Source organism: Syzygium oleosum, unplaced genomic scaffold, assembly GCF_021117445.2.
Source record: "Syzygium oleosum isolate NSW1041296 unplaced genomic scaffold, Sole_v2.1 Sole_v2.14, whole genome shotgun sequence".
In the NCBI taxonomy this organism is placed as follows: Eukaryota; Viridiplantae; Streptophyta; class Magnoliopsida; order Myrtales; family Myrtaceae; genus Syzygium; species Syzygium oleosum.
The window spans coordinates 10,052,463-10,078,090 of NW_026607498.1; the positions used below are offsets into that span (position 1 = coordinate 10,052,463).

At 39.0% G+C, this 25,628-nt stretch overlaps 4 protein-coding genes across 4 annotated transcripts; 2 read left to right on the forward strand and 2 right to left on the reverse strand.

Annotated features, from left to right (window-relative positions):
• The first annotated feature begins 3,830 nt into the window (after positions 1–3,830).
• LOC115690271 (MADS-box protein SOC1-like) lies at positions 3,831–10,379 on the forward strand. Its single transcript, XM_030616573.2, has 7 exons — positions 3,831–4,452; positions 8,578–8,659; positions 9,277–9,338; positions 9,438–9,537; positions 9,670–9,711; positions 9,836–9,877; positions 9,975–10,379. The coding sequence occupies exons 1-7, from the start codon at positions 4,271–4,273 to the stop codon at positions 10,125–10,127; spliced, it is 663 nt and encodes a 220-aa protein (XP_030472433.1). The 5' UTR covers positions 3,831–4,270; the 3' UTR covers positions 10,128–10,379.
• Positions 10,380–12,768: 2,389 nt separating this feature from the next.
• Positions 12,769–14,951, forward strand: LOC115690270 (protein STAY-GREEN homolog, chloroplastic-like). The gene is made up of 5 exons (XM_056318116.1): positions 12,769–13,209; positions 13,244–13,387; positions 13,561–13,734; positions 14,107–14,274; positions 14,454–14,951. The coding sequence occupies exons 1-5, from the start codon at positions 13,123–13,125 to the stop codon at positions 14,799–14,801; spliced, it is 921 nt and encodes a 306-aa protein (XP_056174091.1). The 5' UTR covers positions 12,769–13,122; the 3' UTR covers positions 14,802–14,951.
• A 430-nt stretch (positions 14,952–15,381) lies between these two features.
• Positions 15,382–17,566, reverse strand: LOC115690308 (expansin-A18-like). The gene is made up of 3 exons (XM_030616629.2): positions 17,155–17,566; positions 16,688–17,003; positions 15,382–15,694 (listed from the first exon to the last, which is right to left on the reverse strand). The coding sequence occupies exons 1-3, from the start codon at positions 17,333–17,335 to the stop codon at positions 15,382–15,384; spliced, it is 810 nt and encodes a 269-aa protein (XP_030472489.1). The 5' UTR covers positions 17,336–17,566.
• Positions 17,567–21,088: 3,522 nt separating this feature from the next.
• On the reverse strand, positions 21,089–22,623 carry LOC115690312 (transcription factor bHLH120-like). Its single transcript, XM_030616634.2, has 3 exons — positions 22,339–22,623; positions 21,655–22,020; positions 21,089–21,471 (listed from the first exon to the last, which is right to left on the reverse strand). The coding sequence occupies exons 1-3, from the start codon at positions 22,621–22,623 to the stop codon at positions 21,382–21,384; spliced, it is 741 nt and encodes a 246-aa protein (XP_030472494.1). The 3' UTR covers positions 21,089–21,381.
• Positions 22,624–25,628: the final 3,005 nt, after the last annotated feature.

Consider the following 25,628-nt stretch of genomic DNA (forward strand, 5'->3'; position numbering starts at 1 on the left):
CTTTCCATCCTGTCCCCTCGCTCTCTACTCGGACATGTCTTGGTGGGATGATAACCACAAGACATGGCCTTAATTCCATCACAAGATTTTCGTAAATTAATGACCTATTGAGCATGTGATAATCATTCAAGTTACTAATAAAAAATTATGAGAGATTGTCATTTCGCATAATTTCGAAGATTTTATACTCAATATTTATATATTTTATATAAATTAGGGCTTTCTGTATACTTAAAATGAAGGAAAAATTCCAAAAAAGGGCCCAAAATGGAATCATTTTCTCAAATAAAGGCCTGAAGTGAACATTATCTCAACCTGAAGTTACCAAATCGTCTCAAATAAAGGCACGGAGTGGCCAAATCGTCTCAAAAAGGACCTTTGGCCGGTTGGTGACTAGTCCGTCACCGGAAAAGGGGTATTTTAGTCAAAAACATTATAAGTATATTTTTTGATTTTTTTTACTTTCTTTTTCTTTTCGTTTTTCTTTTTTCTTTTTCCTTTCTTCTTCTTCCCTCCCAGCCTTCACTGAGGTTGCCGGCCTCAAGCGAGGTTGCCCTCGTCGGCGTCGACGAGGGCCGCCCTCGCCTGGGCTAGCGAGGGTCGCCCTCGCCGGCGTCGGGCGAGGGTCGCCTCGCCTGGGCTGGCCTAGCCCTCGTCGGCGCTGGCCTAGCCCTCGCCGGCGTCAAGTGATGGTGGCTCTCGCCGGCGCCAAGCGAGGGTTGCCTCGCTTGGGCTGGCCTCGCCCTCGCCGGCGTCAAGTGAGGGCAGCTCTCACCAGCGTCGGGCGAGGGTCGCCTCTCCTGGGCTAGCCTCGCCCTTGCTAGCTCAAGTAAGGGCGGCCCTCGCCCGACGCCGGCGAGGGCGACCCTTGTTAGCTCAGGCGAGGGCGCCCTCTGCCTGAGGCCAGCGACCTCCGCCAGCTCCAGCGATGACCGACAGAGGGAAGAGAGGAAAAAAATAAAGATAAGGAAAAGAAAAGGAAAAGGAAAAGAAAAAATAGAAAAAGGAAAAAAAAATTCAAAAAAGTAAAAGACAAAAATACCATTTGGCCAGTGAGGTCAGGTTGTCATTTTAGACTGATATGGTCACTTCAGGTTTTTATTTGAGACAAGATTCACTTCAAGCCTTTATTTGAGACAAGATCTACTTCAAGCCCTTATTTGAGAAAATGACTCCACTTCGGAGCCATTTTTAGAATTTTCCCTAAAATGAATGGTTTGCTGACTAAAGGAATAAGGTGATGTGGCCATCTATAAATTTTTTTTTCTTTCCACCACTTTTTTTTCTTTATCATTTAAAACCTTTGGTCAGTGCGAATTGAATAGAAATTATATATGGAAATTTCTCCAAATAGAAATTGGAGCCCTAGGCTTTGGGGTTAGCATATTGTTGCTTATGTTTTAGCAAGAATAATATATTCAATGAAAAGAACTAATATTTTTTTAAAAATGGGTCGGTAAAATCCAAGATACAAAGGCTAAAATACAATCACGAGTTCTGTTTTACATATGTTCACACTTAGTAATTACTTGAAAGAAATAAGGAGAGAGAGAACTATTACAATAGCTACAAAGAACATAGATTTCTACGGACAATATTATGGAGATAAAAAAAATACTTTTTGTTGCAAAATTAAAATACGAGGCAACGAGATCATGTTTGTTGTTACAAAGTTAAATCGAAGGTGATCAAACAATATATGAAAGCCATTCTCTATGGTAAGGAAGGACCACATAATCGAATCTAAACTATTGAAATAGGTCACTATTTTATGGCCTAGCAAAACCTAGCTCAATTTGTACTTTGTGGCTCTGGCATTAATATGGAATTTATAAATACTCGGTTGGACTAATCTCGTATATACTGAGGAGGCTCAAACTTGACTTCTAAGGTTAAGTACTTGACCACTCAGCCAAACCTTCAATATTTAGGCTTAGGGTGTATTTGTTTCACTGAAGATAAATGTTAATATGCGGAAGAGAGAAAATGGAAAATTTATGTATTTTGATATATTACGATAAAGATTACATCAGCCTATTACAACTATTTAAGGTAATATATATCAATCAAGATATGCTCAATCGAAGGAGATATATGTGCAATATTAAGTGAGAGATCTAGATAATCAATAGTAAATTCATAATTATCTCTAATATAAGATAATATATAATAGAAAAACTTAAGAATCTCTAATATTGCTAACATCCCTCAAACTCAAGGTGACTTCAAGAAGTCAACTAGAGTTTGAACCTGTCAGAATAGTGCCACGAAAACTTGTTTCTCCAATGATGCCGTGTGGAATCGGGCTAGTCAATCCGCAGTTGGGCTTGTCGATCCGCGGTGGGGCGATGTGTTAGGCATCGTCTTCCAAATCTAGCTCATTTGAGGGCGGTGAGTCTAGTGGTGGTATCGGCTTCTTGAAATAGGCTTGCGAAATAATAACTAAGCGACATGACTTGGCATCGTAGCATCAAGCGGCCTATATGGCTGGCTTAGAATAGGCCGCTTAGAAATAATTACTAGGATGTGCTTGCACGAAAAATAGTGATTGGGATGAGGCTTGTGCGGCTAACATCGAAAGAAAGCTACATGAAAAGGGCTTGACGGGCAAGTTGTTAAATGATCTTGGGTCTGTCACCCCCAAAGCTAGCTCAAAGGTGAGACTTTTCCTCGCACTTATAAACTAACCAGGGCCCCTTCCACAACCAATGTTTGACAACCTCAACATCTCTCCCTCACACATCGGGCTTGGGTCAGAGCCGGAACAATCCGTATCTCTCCCATATGACTGTTGGGTCTAGACTTATTGGCAACCTGAGCTCTAATACTAGTTGAATCTTAATATGTGGAATAGTGAAAATGGGAAATTTATGTATTCAATATATCACGACAAAGATTACATTTGACTGTTATTAGACTTTACGAGACAACCATCTAAGGTTTTATATATATCAATTAAGATATGTCCGTAGATATGCACAATCAAGAAAGATTTACGTGCAATATTAAGAGATATGGATAATCAATGGTAATATCATAATTGTCTTGAACATAAGATAATATTTTATAGAAAATCTTTAAAATCTCTAATATCGCTAACAACCGAAAACTTCTTGATAAAGGAAGATATTTTGCATGGTTTGTTTGGTAGTTTAAAGAAGGTGATTTCTTCTTACTAGAAGGGAAGTTATTATCCTCCGATCTAAGTTTGTTTTTTTTTAGTCGATAGGAAATATATTCCATGCATTGATTAGCTTTCTGTCATTCAGATACTAAAAACGGAAAACAATCTTCGAAAGACACTTTTTTTTCAAACAAATGGACCCTTAATCATTATCTTACACATAAAGACACGGAGATTCGGGAGACGTGTTTTGTACATTGATTATCTTTCTATCATTCAAATTTTGAAAAATCGGAAAATAATTTTGAGAGAGCTTTCTTTCAAGCAAATGGACTCTTAAAATATTATTTTTACGCATAACGACATGAAGATTCGGAAAATTCAATTATTTTATTCAACATGATTGGAATTATGGGGCAAGTGATATAAATTATGGATAAATTCTTTATTCAAAAGCGAACCAAATCGTCGTAGAATCTTGCATCGGACGCTTGATGTTCTTAGGTCAACATAATAATGAGTTAGGCATTGTTATCGAAACTAGATGGGGGGAAGGACAAGGACCCCACTCCCCCCCTAGCGCCACGTGTCGCATTTCATGAGGTAGTGTCGAATTTCCATATACCCATCCGTTTATTTATTATTCCCTCCCTTTAATTTTTAGCCTTCTTTGAGCGGTGCCTGTCTTCTCCAGGATCTTACCAAAACAAGAAAGATATTTGGTCTCCGTCGTTCTTTATTCATCCATCCATTTACTTTGATCATTTCAAGAATGCTCCCCAGGGTTAGCCATTGGAAGGCTAGGGTTCTCTGATTTATCTTTCTTGGGTCTCTGAATTCTTTTCCTTTAGATTATAATAAATGATCTTGCAACAAGATATCTGATATTTTCCCCCTTCGCCCAACAAGCCCTTTTCCTTTTATTGGCTTGGTTTCATACGGTTCAGATTCTCGTCACTCCTTTTCTATTTTTGGAAACCCTAATCATGGTCTTGCAGATCCGGTAACCTCCTTCACTCACTCAGGAAGCTGGCTCTCGATACACTGTCATTTCTCAGTTCCCATCTTCTTGGCATCATATAGTCGTTTCTAGGAGTTCTTTGGCTGCTTCTTTTCATCTCATCTCTCAAGCGCGAGAAACCAAAAATGGTGAGAGGGAAGACGCAGATGAAGAGGATAGAGAACACCACGAGCAGGCAGGTGACCTTCTCGAAGCGTCGGAGCGGGCTGCTCAAGAAGGCCTTTGAGCTCTCGGTTCTTTGTGATGCTCAAGTCGCTGCCATCGTATTCTCTCCTTCGGGAAGGCTTTACGAGTTCTCCAGTTCAAGGTACTTCGGTTAGTGAACCAATTACTTTCGTTGCTATAATTATTAGCTGTTTCTTGATTTGCTGTCTTCAGTCACGACTAGATTGACTGCAAAAAAGCAATAAAAAGAATAAAAACCCTGTAATTCTTATTAAGTTTTCTGGTAGGAATTAGTACGTATTCTATTCATTTTAATTTTAGTACAGATGACACCGTCATTAATAAAAAAAATTTGAGATGCCTATGATTTTAACCAAATAGGCAAGTAACTATCATCTTCTCCTTTATCTTTCTTCCCTGTAATCAGATCGTTCTTTATCTTCTGTTGTTACAGTCTTGCACGGCAATTAGTATTTAGTCAAATTTTTTTTTCCGTATATTATGGTCCTTGCTCCCAGATTGAGATCTGCATAATCTCTGCAGTACTAGCTTGGAGTACGAAATATAGAAAATATTATTTCGCACATGGAAGAAAAGATTCTATTTGCAAATAGTACAGTCAAACCATAGTGGCCTGTGTAAATTTTCATTTTATGTAAGTAAATATATACCTATATGGAAGGCGAATGTTTTCTTTGCAAGATGGCACGTGTAAAAGATTTCTCGACGGTGGGTCAAATATAATTCCTCATATAATTAGTCTGATGGCAAATTTTAAGTGGGTATTTATATAAATAAGTTGGTCATGTTATGCACAATATTTTCTAAACCATACTTTGTGTCAACATAACTTTGATCTATATGAATATAGTTTAACGTGCCGAATGTTTAGATTATTCTCAAATGTCTGAATTTTTACTTCTTCATTGACATATACATGGTCATCACCATTTTAGAGTTGCACATATAGGAGCTGACATGAAATAAAAACTTTCTACTGCAGGCACTGAAACATAATTGCTTCTATACTGGTTAATCAACTGTGAACTAGTTATTTTATTTCATTTTATATTTTCATAAGACGGTTATTCATACCTTGTGACTTGACTCATCCTTATGGATTCACGCAACTCGCCCCATCCGCATGTTGTTTGACCCACCCACAAAATGGTTGGCGTGGCTTGGATGACATCATTTTTTAATTTTTTTTTTCGTCTAATGGTTACCATCGAATACATTTTGGTTACCTTGACCACCATAGAAACCAACGTTCGTTAGTGTTGTCTTGGAAAGACTTACTGACAAAGATAAACTCAATCTTGCCGAGAATGATCACACTTAAATCATCTATGGTAGAGGAAGATGGTATATCTCTTTCTCAATATTGTATGCACTGTGAGAGGAGTTAATTACCTCAAATCTGCCTCCCTTAGTTCTTGATTTGTAAAAGAGCTATATATTCTGAAAGATTGGATTTATGGTCACTAAGTGTATTATTTTTTAGCTACTGTTTGTATGATCTTTGTGGTTCATTGGACTCAATATCTGTTATTCATATATATAGTTTATGTATTTTCTTGAAAGTGTTAAGTGAAGGAGATGGGGACAACGTATGCATGGAAAGAATGCTAATCTAGTACTCAATCTATATGGAAAACTAATCCCCTACTAAGAGCAAGAGTTAGGATTTCCCAGTTTTAGTACTTAAAACAGAAAATCTATACGGTACAATTCAGTCCTAGTTAAAATCATATTATTCTCTCTTTAAAAGCAAAGACACTCGTTCTCCTCTTCCTCTCACATTTATACTCTTACCGCAATGGGATATATAATATGATGAACCGGTTAATAAATATTTTAGACAATTGTTTTTGGTCCACTTCATCGGAGCTTACATTTTTCAGGAGAAAGATCGATTTACCACTTTGCAGTACAGGATTGAATCCTGACATTTCATCTCAGCTTTATCGAATCTGTTATTCAAGATTTTGTGCCTATTTTCCTAACTTGCAGTGGTTGTAGATTTGGTGCAGTTAAAACCACATCATGTGTTTCACGTCCAAAGATCGATTTACCCACGATAAGAAATAAAATATACTATATATAATGTACTCGGTGTTCACCTATTACCTGCCGGTTTAAGTTGTTGAAAAGAGAAAAAAAATGTTTGTTTCTCAATAAGAGTGGAATGTGCTTTAGTGATAAATTAATAATCAAGAGGAAAGAGATCATATTTACCGTATGATTGGTAATATGAAGAACAATCCTATATCTTGTACCTCTACACTCTATTGAAGATTACTTGAAGTTATGATCTATCATATCATTGATTATGTTGTGTTAGAACCTCCAACTAAAAAACTTAAGCTAATAGGTGAAGAGACACTATGTGAATAAGGCTCATTGAAACCCCATATACAAGCAATGTGAGATAGGGAGCCTCACATGGTAAATAAATCTGGGGTGGAACTTGGCTTCTATTCTATATTAGAAAGTCTAATCCAAAAGCTTAAATTGATAGGTGGATGAACACTACATTAATATATGGTCCATTAGAATCCTAAACAATTGCTATGGGATACTTTAACATGTTGTATATAGTAAGATTGACAATGAAAAGCACTCGTCATTCGGCCAAGTTCTTGCTAAGTCCTGAGATATATATTTGCTATTACATTAATAACCAAGAGGAAAGAGGTCATATTTACAGTATGATTGGTAATATAAAGAACAATCCTGTATCTTGTACCTTGGCACTCTATTAAAGATTACTTAAAGTTATGATCTATCATATCATTGATTATGTTGTGTTAGAACATTCAACTAAAAAACTTAAGCTAATAGGTGAAGAGACACTAAATGAATATAAGGTTCATTGAAACCCCATAAGCAAGCAATGTGAGATAGGGAGCCTCGCACGGTAAAGAAATCCAGGGTGGAACTTGACTCCTATTCATTATTAGAAAGTCCAATCCAAAAGCTTAAATTGATAGATGGATGGACACTACATTAATATAAGGTCCATTAAAATCCTAAACAATCGCTGTGGGATACTTTAACATGTTGTATATAGTAAGATTGACAATGAAAAGCACTCGTCATTCAGCCAAGTTATTGCTAAGCCCTGAGATATATAATTTCTATTACATGGCGCCAAATACTTCAAGACTCCAAAATTTTGGAATATTAGTTACCTATATATGTTTCTTCAAAGAAGATAGGAATCCTATCTATTGATCAGAAACTGAACATAATGTTCTAGAGGCTCTTGTGTCTTTGGTGACCAAACTAGCTGAAGACATTCATCTAAGAATGGATAAGAAAAAAATTCTCAAATTAGAATTCCTTTGCTACCAAAGCTTGTCAAGGACCTGATGAACTCTCCATGTTTCATCTTCATGCCCAAGCATCAATTATTATATCAGCCAAAAAAATGGATCTTTGCGACCTAATTCTTGCTAAAAGGTGGTTTCCATTAATTAACAGGAGCCGAGATTACATAGAATTTGTCTCTCTATACTAATCACAACTTGCAGCCTTTATTCAATAGTTAAATTACCATTGAGTGATTAGGTAGGAATGAAGACATAGAGAAGAGAAATCCCAGTTCTCGAGTCATCCTGCCGGTGCTGTACGTTAATAATAAGGATGGCTGAAATTGTAGAAAACGTGCTCTTGAGATATATATATATATATATATATATATATATATATATATATAAACTGTAAATTGCTGCTCTCTAATCACTTAAAACTTTAAGAGTAAACGGTTACGCACTTAATTATAGCATGACAGTAGAATAAGATGTTAGTTCGTTTCATCAAACTAATTCTTTGCCATAGTTATTGAGTTGCCCTTCTTTCCTGGGTTAGGTTGTGCTAAAATTTATGAATTGCTGCAAAAATTGGTCCTTCAGTTTTTTTTTTCCTTAACTGTTGATTAGATCATCAATCATATCCCTCTAGTAGACTCACCACTGAGCTTGTCAGTTCAAAAAACTTCAGCTGAGCATCCAAGCAACATGTATGAAGCGACACGCCCATGCATATATGCTTTTTCGGTTTTCAAGTTTGCTTTTCTTCTTGGAAAGGAATTATTACTTTGATAGCAAAGCTAAAGGGTAAATATGTATCAGAGTATTTGTGTGTATCGTTAATCGTTGTCTCAATATGTTTCATTAAGCATTTGGCCTGGTATAGCTCTGGTCATTTCCACTAGGACACATGCAAGTCATATAAATGCTGATATGGCAATGGTAATTTTCAGCATGAGCAACATAATAGAACAATATCAAAGGAAAACAAAGGACCCGGGCTGCAGCGCGAAAACTACCGAAATCGATTTTCAGGTTCGCCTTTTGATACTGATCATGTTCTTAGCATCTATCCCACGTCATCTCATGCATAAATATTAATATATTCTCTAGCTAGCATGTTCTTAGCAGGTTCGCCTTTTGATACTGTCAGGATTTATCATATTCTAATTAATTATTGCCGTGACTACGATGATTACATATTGTCCTTGGAATGTCGAGTCTCTAATTTGCATAAAAAATTTAGCAGGGAAAAGAAAGATTGCCTAAGACAGGCAAAAACATCGCGTCCACTCTCACAAGTTAGACCAGTCATTTATGTGCATCAATGAAGCGGATTATATGTGTCATCTCTGAAATCGGATGTCTCTTCTTAAACTCGCGATTAATTTTGGATGAGTAATTTCTTGGAACACATATTTGGCTCTAGCTTGTTGAAAACAATTCAAATCATAGACAAATGCATATCTGTTCACCATTACGAGAAAAATACAATAGTAATCGTGCTATTTGCTTATGAAAAATGTTTTGCATAGTTGTCCAGCAATAATGACCTTCGTCTCTCGCTTGAGGATGTGAACAACAAAGAGAGAACAAACTCAAGACATCATTCAAGTTGAATGGAGCTAAGTGTGTCTGTTTTTTTTATGCAGAATCTGAAGGGGAACTCTCTAGACATGGTAAAGAAGATTGAACTTCTCGAAGTTTCGAAAAGGTCCGAGTGATCTCCCTCGTAACTTTTTTGGAAAATATTTAGATCTTTATTAATCAGTCCGATATCGTGTCGATTGCATTATTGCGAATGGTTGTGTAGACAGCTCTCAGGAGAAGTTTTAGATACATGTTCGGTTGAGGAGCTACAATCGCTGCAGAACCAGTTAGAGAGAAGCTTAAGCAAAACCAGGGCAAGAAAGGTATATGCAAGCTGCCCCTCTAGCTGTATCGCTCATGTTTTGATTCTACAATTTCCCCAAAAAAAGAAAAGGGAGTATGTACAAATTGCCACGATGTTAAATTAATTACTTGTCGATCTCATGCTCATGCAGAATCAGCTCTTTCAGGAGCAGATTGAGCAGCTGAAGCAAAAGGTAATTAAACTGTAAATCCATGCGCATGCGTTTGTGATCGCATGTGCTTCTGCTGGTTTCGCTAGATTCATCGACTTGTGATTTCTAATTCCTATGTGATTAATCTTTCTTTGGTCCATTGTAGGAGAAAAAGTTGTCGGACGAAAACAAAAAGTTGCAGAATAGGGTGATTTGCCTCCCCCTCAATTTCTTTTAGTCAGTGGACGCTACCTGGAACTTCAAGTTTTGAATTATGATCTTACCGTCGAAGTTTTTTGTTTCAGAACGGCATGCGAGAGCTGCTGCAATTTGTGACCGTGCATCCAGAAGTTCCTCGAGGACGGGGACTGGACGTGGAAACTGAATTATCCATAGGATGCCCTCGAAGACACAGGTTAAACATCGATCCACATGAAGATGGTTTGAGCATACACTAGCTATAATAGTTGCCATTTGTTCAAAAGCTGGTACGAGCTTGACCATAACTCGGAATTCTCTCTCTCTCTCTCTCTCTCTCTCTCTCTCTCTCGTTGTAATTTTTTCGTGATCGACTTCATAATATCTGTCTAAAGCGGCTTTGTTACCCAAATGATGGGAAGAGGGAGGGTTTCAATTTGTTGCCTCCTTGTACTTTGGAGCATGTAGCTGCTACTCATATATAAATAATGCCCCTGGTGTTTACGCGTGTATGTGTTCGTATAAGGATTTGGATGTGTCGTAGAGGCTTTTATGTCTTGTACAATGACTTGGGGGGATCGCACTCGCCTGTCGCGGGCCGTACCTTCTCAAAGATTCGATTTTGTTACCTTTATTTCTTCGGAAGTTATCCGAATAGACAGGACAGAAACATGGTCCCATTGGTATGAGCCACGTCCATCCGCAGCAAAGACTAGGAAAAGAAGGAAAGATTGGAAGACCAGAGGATGATAGCTCTAATTTCTTAATAATTGAAGTTCCTCTTTTCTGGAATTGTTTTGCCCAAGAAAGCTGAACTTGGAGTCCCGAAGTTTCATCTGTCTAATGCTTTGCTCGTCTTCCTAAGCTCTCGCAAATGGTCAAATGAAGGCAAAGAAGCTGTTCAACAGAAGGGACTCAAGACGAAAAACTTGGGACTCTACTCTGGACTTATGCTATCGCATTCTTCTAATCGTGTGCTTAACCACAAACGCAGTGCCGTGTCCAAAACAACCAGCCTTCGCTAGACTTTTATCAGAAACAGATCCAGGAAAAGCTGGAAAATTTCGTTGACTTTTGTAAAAAAATTGAGGACTCTTGGCTCACTTTGTATGAACTGAAGATACTTTCAAGATTCATGCGTGCTCTCTTTCATATTGATAGCAACCTTCAGTTGGTAGGTAAACTAGGGTTGATTTCGCAGATAGTGGCATAAACCTGTTTTCGTTTCCTTCGTTTTTGTTACACTTGGAAACCTTATCCCCCCTCAAACTGCGCGATTGTCGTACTTTGTACCCTAAACTTTTTAATTAACGTCGAATTATTCCGATGTTTGTTCCGTATGACGTGGCTCCATACGATCACTATTAAATAAAAGTCGAGAATTCCGGTGAATATCGTCAAGTATGTTATATCGGGCCAGTTTCCATTCCTGTCATACTCAATTTATGCAATGATTCAACACTTCAATTCATGCAGTCTCTAGAAAATTGTGTGGCATAAATATCATTACACTTTCCTACATTGTTACTTCGCAAATGTCCTATTGATGTTGACTTGGATGCAAATCAACACTGAAATATATCTAAATTGAACCGGCATCTTCTATAGGCTTGGAGTGAAAAGGCGTTCGTGAATCTTCAACATTCATCTCCACAAAACACGGAGTCCAACGAAGAAATTAATTCATTGACTTATTCCGGATGATGTCATCAATATATATATATATATATATATATATATATATATATATATATATATATATATATATATATATATATGTTCTACCACCAACCGAAGGTCAAATTTTCTGCAATTTGTATGGAAGCATACGAGAGAACATGCGATGGCCAAATATGATGGCCTATAGTTAAGACCAAGGTTGGAAAAGGGGGCCGAATTCGAAAGTGACTCATTGATCAAGTTAGGTGGCCTAATATTTTGGACCAGATTTACTAAGGTCGCCCACAAAAAGTTATTGCTCATGCTCAATTAAGATCACATTTGAATAATTTAATGCAATGTTTTAATTGAATATACGTTTTTCTTTGGAATTGCTTGACATAACATGATAACAGCTTGCGCACGAATGTCACATGGCTCCAAGGGTGAGATAGGCATGAATAATTGGCAAGAGATTAGGGATTGAAACAGCAACATACCCAGACAGATTGGAGAAGATTGGAAAATCATGCTTCCTTTGGAAAAACATCACTCGAACTCATGTTGTGGCTTTCTTCATGTTGACAAAGTGCTGATAATTAGGCATAAGATCGTACATCATAATTTATGAGAATCTGCTTAATTATTAATAGACCCACGACACACCTTGCTCCCAAGTCTCAATCGATTTTCATAATCGTATCTATCTCCCACGCCAACCGTAAATTGATTCTACCCACCTTTTTGCTGGTAATTTAGCAATTGAGGAACACAATTCTTATGGGTCATGCACAAGCATATATGTCCGATTCTATCATCATCAAGTGTAAGTTCTTTTCAATTAGGTTACGTTAAAGTGTAAATTCTTTCACATCTAGACTCCATTTCACGTTTAGATCTTTCATACTGTCCTAGCATGGGGCCTTACCTTTTTTTTTTCTTTTTCTTTTCTATTTTGCACGTTTGCTCGACACAAGACACTATCAATTTTGAGCACATAATTCACGTGATCCTTAATGCACATGAGCTCAATCCATCTCAGCCGTTGGATGAAGTGGGTCCCACGTGGGGATCAAATGGTCACCATTTCTCATCAACTGAGATGGGGGATGGTCGGTGAACCTCCCCGCAAAGGACAAGACTTCAAGAAACAGTAACAGAACGAACGGCCGAGATGGGATAGTGGGCGATCCTACGGCCGAAACACGCTCACCTAAAGTTCGGCACGCCCATTTGCACAGTACAATAAGCAAGCAAGGTCGCCGGATTCGGTAGCCACCGCTGCGCTGCTGTTGCTGTCGGCCCAAAAGAAGGAAGTGTCTTTTCCCCCTAGAGGAGAGGCCTAACCCTCGAAGCAACCCCCCTCATCAACGCCGAAACAGAGAGGTTCGAATACAGACACGGCCCTACTTCCATTTCCATCACGTACCCAAAACTTGCTGGGCAAACCAACGAAGCGTTGCTTCGGTTCTCGCTTTCCAACGTTGAAGTCCACAAGCAAAAGCCTTCGCGTCCTCCCAAGTAAAAGCAAAAGAGAGGAGAATAAAGAGAAAAAAGAGGGCCTGAGGAAAATATCGAGTACTTGCTTTGCTTCTAATGATAGTCTTCCTTCTCTGTTCTTTTCTAGAATATAATGGAGTGTCCGGGTCTTTTTGTTTGTTGAGGATAGGTGGAGGGGTTGGGGTTGGAGGCTGCAGCACGTCTCTTGCCTTTGCAGGGAGAGAGAGAGAGAGAGATGGCTACTCTGACTGCTTCTCCTCTCGTCCCTTCGAAGTTGGAATCTCCTTCTCTTTATCAGAAACAGAGGTCTCTGTTTCACTACAGGAGATCTACCAAGAAGAAAAATCTCTCTATAGTCCCCGTGAGTTTCTCTTTCTTTATTCCGCTCATGCTTCTGAGTTGTGCACTCTAGACGCTCTGTTCTGGGAATTTCCTTTTTCGGAAAGGGGAAAATAAATTAAGGGTTGCTTCGTAACTTTTCTTTAGAAAGAATCTTGGTCACGCATATTTGTTTAATTGATTGGATTGGATCAGGTTGCGAGGTTATTTGGGCCGGCGATCTTCGAAGCGTCCAAGTTGAAGGTTCTCTTCTTGGGCGTGGATGATAAGAAGCATCCGGGGACGCTTCCGAGGACTTACACCCTCACTCACAGTGATGTCACTTCGAAGCTCACTCTGGCTATATCTCAGACCATAAACAACTCTCAGGTAACCAACCAACCCCACCCTGAATCTTGATTTATCCAGAATCTGACGTTGCATGAGATTCTGTTAAAACTATGTTTGTTCTTCGTCATGAGAGTTTCCTCTTGCTTTTTATTCTTGGGTCGTGAACTGAATAGCATAACTGCGTGAGAAGCTGGGAGAATTTAATGAAAGCAAAACAGGGGAAACAGAGCACAGAAGCATCGCGTACTTCTGGGCAAATCCGAGCTGGGATTACTTTTTTTTTCCTTAAACAAGAAAGAAAAGATAGGGTTAACAGTTAGCACAAGAGATCATATTTATCTATTGCAAATTGCCTCTTTCAAAAATTTATTTCCATTTCATGTATTTAACTGAAGATCTCGGTTATTGTAGCTGCAAGGATGGTACAACAGATTACAGAGAGATGAAGTTGTGGCAGAATGGAAGAAAGTGAAGGGGAAGATGTCTCTGCATGTCCACTGCCACATCAGTGGAGGCCACTTCCTCCTGGACTTGGTTGCCAAGCTCAGATACTTCATCTTCTGCAAAGAGCTCCCTGTGGTAACTCCTAACTAATGACCCACTAATTAATCAACTTGAACTCTATACACCCTATTCAGATCGACCATTTCTTGTATCACAGATCAAGAGAATTAGTTTTGGTTAATCAATTTGATCTAATCTTTATCTTGGAAACGATCGAATTGACCGAACAGATTATACTTTAAATGAAAACACAGGTGTTGGGGGCATTCGTGCATGGGGATGGGCATCTTCTAAACCAGCACCCAGAGCTGCAGGAGGCTCTGGTCTGGGTGTATTTCCACTCCAACCTTCCAGAGTTCAACAAGGTAGAGTGCTGGGGCCCACTTAAGGACGCCACCGCCCCTTCCTCGGCCGGGGCCCGCAAGGGGGAGGAGGTTGAGACAGAGATGCCGCCCACCGAGTGGGAGCTGCCGGAGGCGTGCCGCGCGGAGTGCGAGTGTTGCTTCCCTCTGATGAGCTCGATACATTGGTCGGAGGAGCTTCCCCGGCAGAGCGGGGCCGGTGGGTACGGGGCCCAGGAGGGTGCGGGCCAGCAAAGCTAAGCCCAAAGCGACAAACCTTGTATCTGCCTATTGGTCAGCTATTGCCTTTACTTGTCTGATGGGTGTGCTTTGTAAATGAATGCATGAAATTGTGTATATAAGAAGCCAATTTGTTGAATGAATTTCTCCCAAGCAAAGTCTTGGGTCGCTGTCCAGTGGCCATTTTGGTGTGATGTGAAACGACTATAGAGGGAATTGATAAAGATGGATTTGGACTTTGTGCTTTCTTTTGCTTGCTTGATTTGGTTGGACTCTTGGTTTGGCATTGAGCCACGTGAACTGGAGCTTCTTCTAGGCGTCCTGATAGGGCATTGAAATAAGACGAACCATCTTAATCAGCAGAAGTAGTTCTCCCGTGAATAAAGCTTTAGAAAGATTGTCCTTTCTTAGTGCGAGGTTGTGTAGATTTGTCCTTTCAACTTCAGTCTTAGGCCGGGACATTAATCTTAATGCTCTTTGCTTTCAAATAAGTAGAATATATTCTCATTAGGGTAAAAAGTGACAAGACAAAAGAAGGGTCGGGACCGCATGAGCGATTAAGGGAAAGAGAAAGTATGTAATGTAAAGCCATGCACGCGCATCAATGGAAGTTAACGTTGGCCTTGTAAGTCATGCCCACGCTCCAGTTGGGAGGGGCGACGTTGTAGGCGACGAGGGTCTCCTTGGTGGTGTAGGAGGTGAGCTTGAAGGAGAGAGACTGGCCGCCGAGCGTGGCGAAGGCCTGGTACGAGGCGCCCCAGTTGTGGCTCATGTTGATCCACCCGGTCCGGCTCCCCTTGACCCACATGCCGGCGATGTCGCCACCGCCTCCCACGTTCATCACGTACACCAGGAGCCAGTACCCGTTGCCTTGGAATTGAAACCGGATCCCACCGGTCCCCACGCACGGGACTCTGTCGATTCGATCAAAGCATGATATGATTTCAGAGAAGTGGATGAGTTGAAAGTTTATGTATAGGAACAGATTTTCCATAGTTAGTTAAAGGAGAAATCTAAGGTAGATAGGGCAAGCTAGGGGATAATAGAGCCGAGGAGTCTCCATAGAGTGTGTGGCTCGAGCTCAGCTCAACTCATGCACTAAATGCTCAAAACTCGACTCGGGCTCGACCAAGTGTTGAATTTCTTGCCCGAGCTCGGCTCGAATAGAAAATCAAAATGCTCGGAGCTCAGCTCGGTTGCGGCCGAGTAATAATTGAGCTCAATCAAGTTTATCAAACTTGAATATATACCCTCTGTAACTCTGTACCGTGGGTATATCACACAATTTCAAAGACTTTTATATCTATTTTAATAAGGTATAATGACACAAATAGTCCTTGATCTTTAACACAATGTGCAATATGGTCTCTGAACTTTTAATTTATTCAAAGTGGTCCCCGAACTTTTGCCTAATGTTCAATATGGTCCTTGGACTTCTGGTACATGTTCAATATTGTCTCTGAATTATATGAAAATGTTCAATGTAGTCCTTCCATTGAATTAAGATCATGGACAATATTAAATATTTTCATATAGTCTAGGGACTAAATTGAACACGTACCAAAAGTTCAGGGACTATATTGAATAAATTAAAAGTTCATGATCACATTGCACATTTGGCTAAAGTTTAAGGACTATTTGTGTCATTTTCCCTCTTAATAACTATTAAGTAGTTTTAATAAAAAATAATGAAGATTGGATTAAGCTCACAAATCTATATAGAGCAGTGTATTGATGAGCTCGAGCCCGAGTTCGGTTTGACAAACTATATAATTGAATAGTTCGAGCATCAAAAGTCGAAATTAGGGGAATTGATTTTGAATAGTCAATTTCCATCGCCAGGAGAAGTCGAGCCTAATGTAAAAATCGATGTGTATGCCATTAACAATGTACACAAAGGTGCGTACCTCCTATGCATGACGGGAACGATGCCGGCCTTCCACTGAGCAATCTTCATGAACGCGGGCTTGGACATGTCGAAGTGGGCTCGAGGGGGGTTGCACCACCCACCGGCATTGGAGTCCTGGGACCAGTTCGGCGGGCAGAGGTTGGTCGCCGTCACCGTCGTGAACGCAACCCCTTTGAAGCACCAGGGCGACTGGACGCACTTGATCTGGTAACACTGCCCACACGCGTAGCCATCGTTGAACAGTTTAGAGCTCAAAGCGGCCGTGTCCGTCCCATAGCCATTTTGGAAGAGGTTTCCATATCCACAAGCTCCCCCTATGCATGACATTCAGAATTGAAAAGCTTAGTCATATATATGTGGATGTAAATCTAAAGTTGCAGAACGAAAGGTCAAAAGTGAAAAAAAAATCACTCTTAACACGATAAAGAAAGAAGGGAAAGAATGAACACTAAAAGGCATACATACCCATTGTCTCGGAGGCAGTCTCATCCCCATAAAAGGTGGCATGGGCTAGGGACCAAGCGCTCGGCTTAAACCCTGCTGGCGAACTGCTGTAAGAGCCCGCCACGGCCATGGCGGATCTCCCGACGACCACCAGCAGGCAGAGGAGGCCCAGCCTCCACGAACGAAGCAAATCAGAAGCCATCGCTGCCGCTGCCACCACCACCGCCGCCACTAAAATGCTTGATTAGAGGGCCTTTCCTTCTTTCTCTCAGCAGCTTCAATTTCTAACCTCAAGCCTCTCAAATGAGACATTTCCACTTCTATATATATATATGCACACATTGCGGTTGCCCTTCGTGACTCTCACGAAGATGGGGAGCGATTGCATGATTTCTTGGAAGTCAAATGGTGATATGATTAAGATTAGAATTGATTATTGGACCGGCCAAATTTACCAAATGTGGCAAGCAGTTGTACGGAGGGTTTACGACGACAATGGAATTAAGTATGGAGCAACGTGGTTACCTCTTTTTGTACGTATATTGTGCAATGTCTTTGTGGACGTGCGGGCAGGTTCTATCTGGCGATACAGGGGACAGAAAATATATTTGTAAGGTCTAAGCCTATAATAAATTACTTTTAAAGGTCTTCAAGGGAGAGACCAGAAACTTTATTTTAAAAAAGAAAAAAAAGATAAGATAAGATAAGATGCGAGAATAATGCTCATTTGCCCTCGTCTCTCTCGTACGTCGTAAAGGATTCTGCCATCGAAGTAATAGATTTTTTGGGATATTAATCAAAATTCCTTACTTTGAAGGTAGTACATATTTGCCCGTAAACTTTTTGATGGATATATTAGTAGATTTAATGAGATATTCTAAGAAAAAGAGACAAAATTAATGATGTCACACAAATCTTCTTCTTTTTCTGGTAAACTCAAAGTTTCGATTAACGACGAGTTCTTACCTAGCCATTTCATCAATTTCACCGCGAGTTCTTTTTCAGGCACAATCAATTGTCCATGATTTTTGGCAGAATAATGTCAAAATATCATAAATAGTTGTTATGAGCAGGGTCTTCATTCTAAGAACTCCCCAGTGTTCATCAATTCTATACCTGGAAAGTCCACATTGGCACAGCTTACTATTTGTAGAACCAACACTTGGTTCCATGCTCTTACTCAAATGATTGTAGAATCTAAATCTCGTAAGTTACTCTTGGTCTAGACTAGACAAGTTGCCATTTTCCCAGGATGTCGTATCAACTAGTTTCTACATGGTTTAAATATGAAGTTCTGCACGCTTAAGTAAGCTCATTAAATATTGCAGATTAAGTTTCGTTGTCATCATGCATGTATTTTCAACAAATTACATCCAATTCGCATCAGGATTAAGTCATCCTGCTAGCTTTCCCAATTGAGTGAGTTTTTAGGAAAACAATGCGCACCCAGCTCTAACAAAACCAAATTGCAAAAAGCATGCAAGGTTTTTTTTCTCCTGGTAAGTACTCGTTCATTGAAAGATGGGTATTGTATTGATCTTTCTTTTGCCGGTAGATATTTCCTCCAACGGATCTTTGTTTTTGTAGGTCCGATCCGACAGATCTTTGGTTTTTTTTTTTTGTTAGAGACAGATGTTTGTTTGATAGGTTCTTTTTCGAGAAAATTGTTCAATTTTTTTTAAATTTATTGCATTTTTACTAATTCAATCTTAAATCTTTTAGTTATGCCAATTAAGTCCTAAACATTTTCACTTTTTTGCCAATTAAGTCCATCAGATCAATTTTGATTGGAAATCACTAACGTGATAGTGGCCGTCCTATGTGATATGACCGACGCTGATATAGATAATTTTAATGATATTTTAATATTTTTTGGAATTTATTATTATTTTTTATTTTTCCCTTTTTTTCTATTTTTTCCTTTTCTCTTTTTTTTGTCCTGTTTTCCCTCCACTGGCCATCGCCAGACGCCAGGCCTTGTGATGGCCGCCAAGATTGCTAAATCGGGTGAGGGTCACCCTCACTTGAGGCCCGACTATGGCTGGTGGAGGAAAAAACGAAAAAAAAAGAAAAAAGTAGAAAAGGAAAAGAGAAGAAAAGAAAAAAAGGGAAAAATAAAAAAATTAATAAAGATTTTGAAAAAATAAAATATTATTAAAAATTATTCATGTTAGTGCCAACTGTGTCATGTAAGATGGGAAGTGCCCACGTCAGCAATATTTGGTCAAAATTAGCTGGATTGATTCAATTGTCAAAATGTGAAAAATTCTTATGACTCAATTAGTACAATTAAAAGGTTTATGACTAATTGGTAAAAGTGCAATAAGTTTAACATCTTTTGGATAATTTTCCCATTCTTTTTTACACCTAAGTAAGCTATCTTTTTAAATCTCTCTCTCTCATCGCGACCAGTGGAGGGAGCAGTCTCTACATAGCCTCGGGCGACTTTAGGTCTAAGGTTGCCCAACCGGTACACCACTGGTTTAAGGTCAAGACCTCATATGGCGGCCGTTGAGATTGCTGGGGTGGCCACAATGCCCTTTGCGACCCAACCAGTGGAGAAAGGAAGGGGCGAGGGACTGTACCGGTGGAGGTGGTTGGAGACGGAGGGGTTGACCCCGTCTTAAGGGGGTGGCAGTGTAACGGCGGTCGGAAGGGAGCAAAAGAGAAGGAGACGGAGAAAGGGTGTCGGTGATGTGTGTAGGGTTACGTTTTTGAATTTCTTCGCATCTTTATAAATTTAAGGGGTAAATGTGGATTACATAGGTTATATAACTTACCTAATCAAAAGTTTAATTGGACAAAATTTTTCTTTACCCATAAGAAATGGAGGGAAATATATTCCTTAAGAGAAACAATCTCATGCTTACATAAGATTTTCTAATTATGTGTACAAAAATTATATAACGATTGGATGCATTTGTTTTACAAAAAACTCAAGAAATAAAAAATATTTTTCAAAAAATAATTAATTATATCATTCACAAGAAGGAATAAATGAGTAATATTTTCATCATTCATGAATTGTTATTGATAATGACAATATTTTTTTATTAACTAATTTTTCTAAAAAACATAATTAATTATTTTTCGAAAAATATTCGTCAAAACGCAGCCTAAGATCCTCGGTCCTTTTCCAGACGCCAGTGACCACGAGGAATCACGTGGGAAGCCTTTTACGTGAATAATTTAATTAGGCATGCTAGTGTCTACTAATAATGAGGCATGGGAATAGTAAACGGATCTGCCTATTTGATGGTGATTGCTCACTGATGGCACTCACTATCAACTGTAGGCAACAGGAAGATTTAGAAAGATTTAGACATTAGGAAAGCGACCGAGCATTATATATAATACATAGAATTAATGACGATACAAAATTATAAAGTAAATGAAAGGGGCTCTCGTAACACTTTGTATAGTCATTAGGCAATAGTTTATTCAATAGGATAGACTGTCCACAATGAAATCTGCTAGGTTTATATTCACAAAAAACCTACACATACACGCATTTCAGTATATACGAATTTTTTATGTCACTTGCAATATTCAATTTTTTCCTCCGCTCAAAAGGAAGAAAAACTGAAGTAGCAATTCTAGCTATCCAAAAGCTTAAACTTTGGAATGTAGATGTCTACCATGTTATCAGGGTTAGACTTCAACTATTTAATTCCTTTTAATATGGTTCTTTTATCTTTGTGAGACTCTTCATCAACTTATTCTTCCAATTTATTGTGCATTTTCGCATGATTTATTTTGATTTGCATGTGAGAAGGATTATTGAAATATCACAACCTTCTTATTATGAACTCTATATGTATAGAGGAGACCGCCGTAAACTCAACTCTCGTGATAATGGGGCTTTCGCATGAGGGAGAGCCATCATTGGGAGAGTGTTATGATAGAAAATTTGCTCACTTGCAAGACTAGTGAAGCAGGAGAGTGCTTCATACCACAAAAAAAATCATGTCTCAGTATAAAGCTCACTAAGCTTAAAACCTTCATGATGATGAACATGAGGAAGTGGCCAAGATATAAAGGAGACATTCCTGCAATTAATTCCTGAAACAACAAGCTCTTCTTGGATGCAGAAAATGATCGATTGTATCATATACCACAATACATATATACACAGAGCACAAGTTATAAGAATCATCCCAAGTTTTAACATCTTGAACACTACTTATATCCCATAAGTTATGACTAGCTAAGAGAGAAAAGGAGTGCTACCATTTCATAAAACAATCCTTAATCCCCATCGGGGGCTCTACCCTCAAACTCTAGGTTCGTTAACTTCTGTTGCAGCGTGGACAGATTGATGGTTTGCCCGCCAATAATCTGCGCAATGAACAAGGCAAGCTGATTTTTCAAGATCAAGATGGAGAGCTTCCACATAAATCATTTGCTCATCACAAATGGTTGGAGAAAGAAAATTTTCAGAGGAAAAGAAAATTATATTTCAGCTGATACTTCGAGAGTAACTGATATGCGTGAGACGAATCGGGAAGTCCTGGGAGTTACCTCGGATTCAATGCGATGAATTAGCCTCCCGTTTACTTTAGCGGAGGTGCAGTTAATCACGTTCAATCCTTCATCTCCAATCAAAACTTCAAGAACTCTCCTTAAAGGCATCCCTTGTTCTGGCTCGGTACTAATTGCTACTTCCACTCCTGTCTTGCAAGATTTGACAATCACAATGTTCTTGGGACAAGAAGAACAAGAAGAAGGGGGGCATGTAGGCCAATTATTTGTGTCAGTACCACGTGAATTGGGCGACTCCAATTTCTTGAGTTCATCTCTCTTGTCACTCAGTTCCTGGATCTTGCTTTGTATATCCTTTATGTACTTCACTGCTTCATAAACATGATCGGCCATCGATCTCTTCCCCTGCAAGATCATCACACCCCAGATTCATTCTTCCCCATTAAACAAATACTGCAACAGCTAATTAATTCCATGGCAAAAAACTTAAGATGAGATGGAACTAATTATGCACTTTTAGTCGATGTTTTTCTGTTCAGATTCGCTCTTAAATTAGCTGCAAAATTAGTTCCAATAATTGACCTGTGTGCACAAGAAACCAAGAAAATCCTCCATTGCATGCGTAGAATTTCCCCTTACAAATCATTGAAACTGACTCTCTTTTTTTTCCAACAATGAACAAAATGAAAATTTTCTCTTTGGGAGAAAGATCTAGATGTAAACCTTGAGATATTTGAGCGGGAGTAGCGATCTCAATGACCGAAGATGAGCGGCCATTTCTTGCCTTCTTTGTCTTTCGGTTTCTTTGTGCATATTCTTCTTTTCGCCCTTCGGACTAGTCTTTTCAAGGTCACACCTGGACAATCCAGATTTATGTCGCCTATAATCCGGCTGGTCAGCGAGGTCCCGGCCGTATCGACTAGATGAGATCATCAAGAGTGGAGAAGCAGATTGCAACACCTGATCTTCAGTCTCATCAGATGGGATTGTAGATGAAGTAGTATCCATATGTTGCTCTCTCTCTCTCTGTGTGAGGGTCGGATGTGTTTAGCAGACAATGAGATAGATGGGATCTCAGGAGATCATTTGCACAATGAACTGACCTTAGAATGATGTAAAAAATTTTGCGTAAAAAATACTGCATATTTCGAGAAACAGATAGTAGTACTATATTCGCGTGCAAATTTCAGATCGTTAATTTTTACTTTATAATTGTTCTTTTTTTTTTAATTTCGTGGCTCTCTTAATATGACTTTTATTTCACGAATAACACTCAGAACTTTTTGAAATATTTAACCTTTGACATGCGAAATCATACATAACCATTTCATAATTGCTTAAACTTACCATATAATTCTGACCAAAAAAAAAAAACTTACCATAAAATGTGGAGTTTCACGTCTTTAGACTCTGAATCGTAAAGTTTTTTGGAATTTAGTCTTGAAATTGCAAAATGCAATGGGATATCTCAAAAAAAACTATTGAATGCAAAGTGTGGAGTAAAAGCAAATGTTCTCTACTTTTTGTACGACTAATATATGAAAAAGAACCCTAATTTTTTTTATTTCTTTCACATTTTTTACTCATTCTGAATAATGATAGAAGTTCAAAAGGATACTTTCTTGGGATTCGATTACAGCAGCAAGAAATCAGATTTATATTTTGACCCAGCCATCTTTATTCTTCTCAAGAGGATAAGACCTTATGATCTATACTTATAGTATATGATGTAGGAATTATTTTGAGCGTTCGATTAAGTGAATCATATGATATGATATTGCTTGAGATTTTCAACTATCTGTGCATTAACGTCATTACGGAGTTCTTTATTGATGGTGAGGAGGTGGTCGATGATGTGATATGACAAATATTAAGGACAAATCTTATCATGGTAACTCGAAGCCCGAAAAAAAAGCCACATCGCTGTAGATCATCATCTTTATTATTATTATTTTTCCTCATTTTCCACCTACTTTCGTCAAGTAGAGTTTTGGACGAAATAGAAAACTAGGGTTTATGGGTGTTGCAAATTTTTTAAAATAGGCTAAAGGTGGGTAGTTGCCTATCCTAGTTATAGCTTATAGGTCTAGAGGACTATAGCTTCTTTTTAAATGTGCGCAACTTGATTGGACCAGTTTAAATATGAAATCTAACACTGCTGACAACTTGCATCGATTAGTACAAATGAAGCGATGTGTAACTTGTATTTTATGGAAAGAAGACTTGGATTTTTAGGCTCCGTTCGTTTGGCAGAAAATATTCTCCTTTTGGAAAATATTTTCCCGGAAGTCATTTTCCTGGAAAATGTTTTCTCGAAACATAATTTTCCGGTGTTCGGCGATCAATATGAAAAAGTTTCGGAAAATATTTTTCTCCGGCGATCGATGGTCAACGTCCGGCGTCCGGCGGCGGCGGCGGCGGCGGGCGACCGACGACCAACGTCCGGCGCCGGCGCGGCGGCGGCCGGCGGTGGCGGCGGCCGGCGGCGGCCGGCGACCGGGCCGGCGTCCGGCGGCGACGGCCGGCGATTGGCGGCGGCCGGCGCGGCGGCCACGGCGGCCGGCGATCGCGGCCGGCGGCGACCGGCGGCGGCCGACGGCGGCCGGCGACCTTAGTGAAGAAGAAGAAGAAGAAGCTCCGGAAAATGATTTCCGCTTTTGAAGAAGCGGAAGTCATTTTCCGTAGACTTAGGCTATTTTGTGAGAGGGGAAGGAAAATGTTTTCCCACGGAAAACGTTTTCCGCCTCCCGAACACCGGAAAATCTGGAAAATATTTTCCGGAAAAATATTTTCCGCCAAACGAACGGAGCCTTAGTGAACTTTTGTTTCCTTGAGTATGGCATTGGAGTGCTCCAAAATCCACTCATCTTTCAGAGGAATTATCCAATGAACTTATTACATGTACTAAAATGAATCTAAACCGTCGGATCTATAATATGCTTGATGCAATAATTTCCCCTTTCCATTGTGGAATCTCCTTCATGACATCTCCATCTCAATTTCATATCCCCTAGATGAACGTGGGGTAGCTAGCTACTTAACTAAAAAGTCCATCTCCCAAATGGCCCAAATCTAAGGCCCGTTTAACTTCATGCAACAGTCTCGGGTCACGGCCACTCATGGAGGAGGCCTGCTACATCGTCGGACCGATTTGAAGTGCATGAAACCGATTCAATTCACCCTTTTCATTGATGAACCGATAGTCCAATCAGGTCAATATAGGTATTAAATCCTACATTTCTTTCACAAAAACATTCCAAGCACGACTTATGCCTTGTTTGTTTCGTGAAAAATGATGATTTGAAATTATTTTTTTTTAAAAATAATCGCATATATTGCTTACAAAATTTCATAACTGAATAATATTTTTATCGTTTACGAAAATATTTATACATAAATTATTATTGATAACGAAAATATTATTGTTGGCTAATTATTTCAAGGGATACACATGATTATTTGCAGGAGAATATTTTTCAAATCATTCATTTTTCGCGAAATAAACATGGTCTTGGGCTTTGCTCACGACAACTGACTAAATTGGTTGCTTAAAAGATAGACTAGAACTCTTCAAATAAGAAAGCAAATCCACAATCCATTCTTTAAATTACCTAATTAATCTAATTGAAATGTGTTTTTGTATGAAATTAATTACTATATGGGTTAATACCATCAAAAACCCAAAACTATACTCACTGTGACACAAAAATCCCAAACTTTATTTTTTATCATACCTAAACTTTTTTTTGTGTTATAAAAATCCCGAACTTATACTAGTGTGGCAAATATGCTTTGGATGGAAATATAATAGAGTGTATATATCACGTACGTATAAGTTTGGATTTTTTCGTGATAAAAGAAATTGAGGGTTATTCATGTCATAGTGGCTTTTAGGATTTTTGATGGCATAAAAAAAGTTGAGAATATTTATATTACAGTAGGAATAGTTTTGAGTTTTTGATGATAAGAGAAAACTATATTGTAAATAAATTATTGCATACTTGTGCAATATG